The sequence below is a fragment of the Equus asinus genome, chromosome 9 (genome assembly GCF_041296235.1).
Source record: "Equus asinus isolate D_3611 breed Donkey chromosome 9, EquAss-T2T_v2, whole genome shotgun sequence".
NCBI classification, from domain to species: Eukaryota; Metazoa; Chordata; class Mammalia; order Perissodactyla; family Equidae; genus Equus; species Equus asinus.
In genome coordinates, this window is record NC_091798.1 from 43,545,042 (window position 1) to 43,552,877 (window position 7,836).

Consider the following 7,836-nt stretch of genomic DNA (forward strand, 5'->3'; position numbering starts at 1 on the left):
CCGCTGCCCTCGCCGGCTCTCACCTGAGGGAGACTCAGAGGCCGAAAGCCCCCTCCAAGAGATGCAGGGTAAACGGGGCGGGGGGCGCGGGGGGGGGCTCCTGAGGGGAGGGGATTCTCAGGCTTGTGACCTTAAGAGTCTTCGCACAGGGTTGGGGGGGTGGGGGCATTAGAAGGGTTCCGCGGAGACTCCATCCAACTTGGGAAATCATCCATTCGTTTACTTTCCGCACTGCCCCCCCAACCCCGCCCCCAGGTGAAGGTCCGCAGGGCCATTCTCCTATTTCTTCACCAACCTGGGCGGAGCAGGGACGCTTATCTCTGCCCTCTGCTCTATGACCCTCACCTGGCCACTCTCGGGTCTATTTGGATAGGGTTTTCGCCTGGTTCCGAGGGCGCTGCATCTCGCAGCCATTCATGCGGCGCTCGGTTACAAAAGCGCGGTGTCCAGCGTCCCACGAACGTGACCTCATATCATCCTCAACAGGGGAGACTTGTGCCCCATTTACAGATGGAGAAACTGAAGTCAAATCACCTGCCCAAAGTCAGGCGGCCGGTCGGCAGCCGGAGAAAGAGAACCCAGGCTCCCAGCCGGCTCCACGTCTCCGCAACTCGCGGAACCGCTCACACTTTCCTGCCGGCGCCCCGCCTCCCCATCCCACCCCAGTGAGGGGCGCCCGGCCCGCCCCCGGAGGAGTGTGCCTCTGCCGCTAATCGCCGGCCACCCCCGCCTGGGTTTCACTGCCTGGAGACGCCTGGCCCGCGCGGCCCAGAGACAGCTCCCGGGGCCGCGCGACGCCGCCGATTGGCCCGCGGTAATTACGGGCACGCTCCGGGAGGGGGGAGGGGCGAGGGCGGCCCCCCGCGAGCATAAATTATGCAAATACCCGGACGCCGCACGGGGCTGACCTGCCGCCTCGCTCCATTCACGGGGGCTGCCGCGGGGGCGGAGGTGGCAAGGGAGGGGGGCGCCCATTGTTGCGCCGGTACTTAAGAGGTCTTGAGGCCGGTCGTGTGCCACACTCGGTACTCACACGAGCTGATCTGATCGCCGGCAAGATCACTCGGGAGACCGACCGGGAGCGTGGCCCCTGCAGGCGAGGCGAGGAGGCGAGGCCAAGTTCCCAGTGCGCCCCTGCGCCCTTCCAAGCCTTCGCGCCCGAAGCGGGCACAGAGTAGCCCGGGGCCGTTCGGATCGTAAGTGCGCCCCGGCGGCCCTGCCCTCAGCCCAGGCTCCTGTCCTCTAAGCGCCTCTTATCTGTCCGTCGGTCCTGCACAAAGCAACGATGCCAGCCCCTCTGGAGACATGCCTCTTGGACCTTGACTGCACCGCCAGCAGCAGCAGCAGCGACCTGTCCGGCTTCCTCACCGACGAGGAAGACTGTGCCAGGCTCCAACCTCAAGCTTCCGCTTCGGGGCCGCCCGTGCCGGCCTGCAGGGGCGCTCCCGGGATTCCCGGGGCTTCCGATACTCCCCGGGCGCAGGACGACGATCAGGAGCGGCGGCGGCGCAGGGGTCGCGCGCGGGTACGTTCCGAGGCGCTGCTGCACTCGCTGCGCAGGAGCCGGCGCGTCAAGGCCAACGACCGCGAGCGCAACCGCATGCACAACTTGAACGCGGCGCTGGACGCGCTGCGCAGCGTGCTGCCTTCCTTCCCCGACGACACCAAGCTCACCAAGATCGAGACGCTGCGCTTCGCCTACAACTACATCTGGGCTCTGGCCGAGACCCTGCGCCTGGCGGACCAGGGGCTGCCCGGGGGCAGTGCCCGGGAGCGCCTCCTGCCGCCTCAGTGCGCCCCCTGCCTGCCCGGGCCCCCAAGCCCCGCCAGCGACGCCGAGTCCTGGGGCTCCGGTGCCACCGCCTCCCCTTGCGCCGCCGCCGCCTCGCCACTTTCTGATCCCAGTAGCCCCGCCGCCTCCGAAGACTTCGCCTATGGTCCCGGCGACTCTCTTTTCTCCTTCCCTGCCCTGCCCAAGGATTTGCTCCACACGACGCCCTGTTTCATCCCTTACCACTAGGCCCTACTGAGACACCGTTACCTTCCCCCTCCCCCAGGAAACAGGCAGTAGGCGAGACCCCAGCTGCGGCCTCCGGACCCCAGGCCAGGCGGAGGAGAGGAAGCGGGAGCTTTAAAGGGGAGGGGGATACCTGAGCTGCCTGTTAGGTCGCTGCACCCTCGTTGTGGCTGCCCCTTGGTCTATTCCTCTAGCCCTGAGCCCCAGGCCCCTCCTGCCCGCCCCTAGACGGCCTTTCCTTTTGCACTTTCTGAACTCCACAAAACCTCCTTTGTGGCTGGCTCAGAGCTGACCCCAGCCACCATTTCAGTGTGATTTAGAAAAGGGACAGATCGGCCCCTGAAGACGAGGTGAAAAGTCAATTTTACAATTTGTAGAACTCTAATGAAGAAAAACGAGCATGAAAATTCGGTTTGAGCCGGCTGACAATACAATGAAAAGGCTTAAAAAGGAGAGACAAGGAGTGGGCTTCATGCATTATGGATCCCGACCCCCACCACCGCAGGCCAGCTCGAGGAAGAACCCGAGACTCTGGCATAGCTATTCAGACACCGGCCTGCAGAGTACATTAATTTATTCAAGATGCCTCATTCATATGAAAATGTATTTTTGTACATAAAGAGTTTATTATGAGCTATCAAAGTTTACATTTTTGTACTGCAGATGTCTCGTGTAAATAAAAACTAAGAAAAAAAAAAGTCACTAAGTTTCTTGCCTAACGTTGGTGTGTCCCTGGGGTTTTTCTTCCCTTCCGCGGGCTGCGCAACCACTAAAGTGAAACACTATCCTCACCCACCTTCAAACCCTCCAGTCCCATTTCAAAAACAATTAAAAAATAAAATGCACCTGATTTCCACCAAGAAAGGGATAAAGACAGACAAGGGCATTTGGGATCCATCATTTCCTTTAACCTTGTAAACACAAGGGAGATCTTTCAGGCTCCCCATAAGCCAATTAAGACTTTTTAGTGGGGAATTAGCCCCGGATATGCAGCTACCTGTAGAGGTAGGGGCAGTGGGAGAGTCTTTCTTTTGAGGAACGCCACATCAGCTGGCTCTGTCTTTCAAAGAGAGGGGATTAAAAAGATCAATACAGTGTGACCACTGGCTAGGAAGTCCCAGTGACAGGTGGGCCCAGGCTGGGCAAGCAGAAGGGTCCACTCTTATAACAGCCTATTTAGAGGGGGAAATTGATTTGTAACCAGTGCCTCCAAATTGTTGTCCATTGAGCCTGGGATCACCCTGGCTGTGAGGTGTGGGGTGAATTACGCTGGGGTGGGGTCCCTGGGTGGGGTGTGCAGCTGCCTAAAATTGTGAGGTAGGATGCCTGCAACACACAAACACACACACACACACACACACACACTGTGCCCACCCTGCGGGGAGAGAGGGATGTGAGGTGTGCTCAGTCCTGGCTTGCTCAGCCAGTCCTCAGGGGCAACAGCCAAAGCTTTCATTTGCTGCCAGAGAAATCAGCCGCCCAAACTCAGCGGGGATTCTTCTGGCTGCAGTATGTTTGTCTGTTGTCTGACAATTAGCTAACAGCACTGGCCAGTAGTGGCTTTTGTTTTAAATTTCAGAATGTGGGTATTTACAAAAGTTAGTTCCTAAAATGCTCGTGCTGCCTGTTTTCCCAGCTCACAAGTCACCCCACATTAAGACCAAATTTTTTTCCACTGGGTTGCCCCTTCTCATGAATATAATTATTTAGCAGGAGCAAGTAGAAATGGGTTCAGGAAAATAGTATTGTACGGTGTTAGAGAAATCATACCCATTTAGGAGATGAATAGAAGCAGAGGGCCAGAAGTAAGGCCACTTATAGCATGTTCCCCTTGTGGAAGTGTGTTCCCTCCTCACACACACGTCCTCATGAGCTGGATCCACAGATTCATAAGCTGGGTCCCCAGCAGGCGTTGCTAAGCCCAGCCATGGGCAAGAAGCCCTTTTTCAGATAAAAAGACTCCTTTTTGGAAGGTTCTGGAAAGTTGTATGCCTTCTCTAACTGCTCTCAGAGTGGAGATACGGTCCTCCAAGAAAAGCTTCAGAAGTTGTGAGGGCTCAGAAGGGAGTTGCTTCTGCTAAAAGCTCCAAAGAAAAAGTTGTGTCTCTTGAATGACCCTGCCCCGGCCCCGCTCTATTGTCTGTCTCAGAATTAATTCACTCTGCTAGCTTTGCATTTTCTTATGGCAAAACACACAAATGGTCTGCATCAGATTTTCTGCTCTCCTGTGCATAGGATGCTCGGAAGTGACTCCCTCCAGCTTTCTGAGGGGCTCAGCCTGAGTCTGCAAGAAGGGCAGGCCCCCTGTGGAGACTACTCAGATGTGGCATAGGTGCACTTGTCTCGGTCAGAGGAAGAGAACGGCCAATTATGTTTATCGTTGTCCAAAATCCTTGGGGAAAACCCCCAGCAAACAAAGAGCCCGAGGGCCTGGGAGCTCGTGGAGCTTCTGGAGCTCCTGCTGCAGTAGGAGCTTTGTCTTGAACAACTGCAGCCAGCCAGTGCTGAAAACGAGAAACATCACCATCACCATCCCCAAGACTGAAGAAATGCAAACCATACTCCCGACTCTGTTGCCAAAACAGGCTCACAACTCAAGGTGCAGGGCCCAGAGCACTTTCTATCTAGGGAAACATCTTTAACAGTGATTGCTGGGGGGCATCTCCACCCCTCCTAGTTAATATTGTTCTTCCAAGGAAGCAAGCATATATGTGGTCTGCGTGGCCCTTGGAGCTCTCAAATGAGAGAAAAGGTGATTGAAAATGCTTATCCCCAGCTCAGGGGCCTCTTTCTCCTTGCAGTAAACTCTGGTTCATCCACTGGCATCTGTGAAGGCAGGCTGGGAGTTACTAGAGTATTCTAATCAGTTATAGGGCATAGAACGTCCCACTGACAGCCATGTTTCACTCCAACAGAATCTGCCACTGAGGAATCACTGGGACTTCAGAAGCCTTATCTATTCTCTCCCTCAATCTCTCCCTTTGCTCCTGTTCTGGTGTAACATATCTACTTTCACACACTGCCTCCAAGCCTTTGAGAAGCCAGGCCAGGGAAGATGGGGATGGCGTAGTAAAAGGAAGAATTTTGCTCACTCTCTCATCTCTTTAATGACGTTATCATGCTCCTGCTGTGTGCCAAGCATCACTCTAGGCACTGGGGTGACCAAGACAAAGTGCTTGTTTGAAAGGAACTTATGTACTAGTGAGAAAAGACAAAATAAACTTATGACAGATGGTGGTAAATGCTGAGGAAAAAAAAGAAAGTAAATGAGGGGACTTTGGAAAGCCAGGGCGGGAGGGAGGTTGCTCCTCTAGAAAAGATGGTCAGGGAAGGGCTTGTAACGAGAGGACATTCGAGCAGAGGCTCAGATGCAGAGAGGGAAGGAGCAGCCGTGGCGGTATCCAGGGGGAAGCATCCCAGGGAGAAGGCACTGTGAGGGGACAGCCCTGGCCTCGCACCGTGGATTACAAGGACAGCAAGGAGGCTCATATGACCGCAGCAGAGGGCATGAGCGGGGCCAGGATGGAGACAGATGGGGGCAGCACAAATCATGACTTTTTTCTTAAGATAATTGAAGAACTGAAAGCAGAGGAGTGATGTGAACTGACTTATGTTTTTAAAGGCCACACTTGTTGTTACAGGGACAGCAGGCTTTGGGGGCCAGGGGGAAGTAGGGACCCAACCAAGAGTCTGCATGTTAGTCCTGAAGAAAGACTTACATTGGAGAGGGGGTGAAGAGTGGTCAGAACCAGGACAACTTTTGAAGAAGGAAACAACAGGATTTGTTTTGTTTTGTTTTGTTTGAGGAAGATTAGCCCTGAGCTAACTGCTACCAGTCCTCCTCTTTTTTTTTTTTTTTTTTTTTTGCTGAGGAAGCCTGGCCCTGAGCTAACATCCGTGCCCATCTTCCTCTACTTTCTATGTGGGACGCCTACCACAGCATGGCATGCCAAGTGGTGCCATGTCTGCACCCGGGATCCGAACTGGCAAACCCCAGGCCGCCAAGAAGTGGAACGTGCGCATTTAACCGCTGCACCACTGGGCCAGCCCCCAGGATTTGTTTTGAGTATGAAGAAAGAGAGACATCAAGGCAGATTCCAAGGATTTGGGTCAGGAGCCATGAGCTCACAGAACCCATCCCACAAACCCCTCTACAAATGGTTAGTTTTGCCTGAAACTGCTCATTTTAGCACCCAAAGCAAAGATGGAAACATGAGTTGTAGTGTCCAAAAGATAAAGACAGATTGCTGCTCAAGAGAACCATAACTTTTTCTGGGCATGGGACCTCAGAGAAACACCTCAGAGAAAATTCATAATGGGGGTAGAGAGAAGGGGCTCGTGATGTCATGGGCAATGTCCTCAATAGCGTCATCGTCATTGACCTCATCATCCTAGCTAACACTTACATAGCACTTACTCTGTGTTCTACGCACTGTTCTAAACACACTCCACATATTAATTCATTTAATTCTCACAACCCATGAGGTTGATAATGTCATTATCTCCATTTTACAGATGAGGGAACTGAGGTACAGAGAAGCCAAGTAACTTTCCTGAGACCACACAGCTAGTAAGTCATAAAGCTGGGATTTGAACCCTAGCAATCTGGCTCCAGTGTTCCTGCTGCTTCTTAGATTGCCTCTCAAGGAATGAAAATGAAGGACAGCCAAGCAAAAAGCATCATGGGCTTCACACTTAGCTTTCTAAGGCCCAGCATGACCCAGGAATAAGCTTAATGATAGCTACAGGCAGGGCCTCAGCTGCCATATGGGGCCTTTGGCTAAATGAAGAAAAGGCCTCCTTCCCCCTACTCCTCCAGTGTACCAGCCCTGTGCCAGGGTGCACGGCGGGGTCAGTGGAGTGTCCCCTTCCTCCCCCCACTCCCGTGGGGGCCATGAACAGGGTACAGTCTGTACAACCTTATCTAGCAGCCCTGCCTAGAGGCAAGGATGAGTCAGTTGAATTGCCTTTTCCTGACAGAGGTGGGCACAGTCTGCAGAGGGTTTGGGGGGTGAGTTTTCTGGCAAGGACTGGAGTGTCACTACTTCAGTTTACAAGACCAATAGGGCTAAGAGCCTGGTGGCATCCTCTTGTGAAAAATCAGTCTCTTCACCATTCACATTGGGCTAGAAAGGCCCTACCTACATATCTTACCAAAGCCTAGACTTCCTTCAGAGAACATTTCTGGGGTTGCTCCAACCTAGGCCAAGCAGGGTATTGAGGCTCCAAAGTTCCACACCAAAGAGTGTAATGGTGAAGATTGGAACCTGGAAGGTGCTCCTGCCAACTTTCACCAATTGCCTGCATCAGCCATAAACCAGAATAAGCCCAGGGTACATCTAACTGTAGCAGCTGTCACTTCCTGAGATGGCACAGGACAAGCACTTGGCTCCAGCACTGACTGACCTCACCTGCTCCCCACTGGGCTGGTGGCCAGGAGCCAGGCAACCCTGGAGGCAGAAAGCCAAAACAGGATGTTGGGATTTCAGATGGCTGAGCTTATGCCATCCTTTCTGACAGTGATTAGATGCCAGTCCTGGTTGCCTGCAGAGGTCACTCTCTTGTTCCGGTGAAGCCCATTGTGCCATTGACTAATATGTCTTCTCCAGCCTTGAGAGTGAAGGACAATGTATACCTGGGGACAATGGGACCAATATGCCAAGTTGGTCTCAAGTCATTGAGACACAAGCAAAAGATGGCCATCAGAGGATACCACTGCTTTGGCAATTCAAATTTGATCTTTGCTCTATCTAAAGGACTATACTTGGCCCTTAATAATATGTTGCTTCTTCTATTAGGTTAAACTCACCCCAACACAG

General features: G+C 53.5%; 1 protein-coding gene across 1 annotated transcript; it reads left to right on the top strand.

The window, feature by feature from the left end:
- The first annotated feature begins 931 nt into the window (after nucleotides 1-931).
- On the top strand, nucleotides 932-2,818 carry NEUROG1 (neurogenin 1). The gene has a single exon (XM_014828410.3). It carries the CDS (start codon nucleotides 1,286-1,288, stop codon nucleotides 2,018-2,020), a length of 735 nt encoding a protein of 244 aa, XP_014683896.1. The 5' UTR covers nucleotides 932-1,285; the 3' UTR covers nucleotides 2,021-2,818.
- The last annotated feature ends 5,018 nt before the right edge of the window (nucleotides 2,819-7,836 follow it).

Coding starts and splice junctions, on each gene's coding strand:
- NEUROG1 (XM_014828410.3), top strand. CDS start 1,286: ATGCCAGCCCCTCTGGAGACATGCCTCTTGGACCTTGACTGCACCGCC.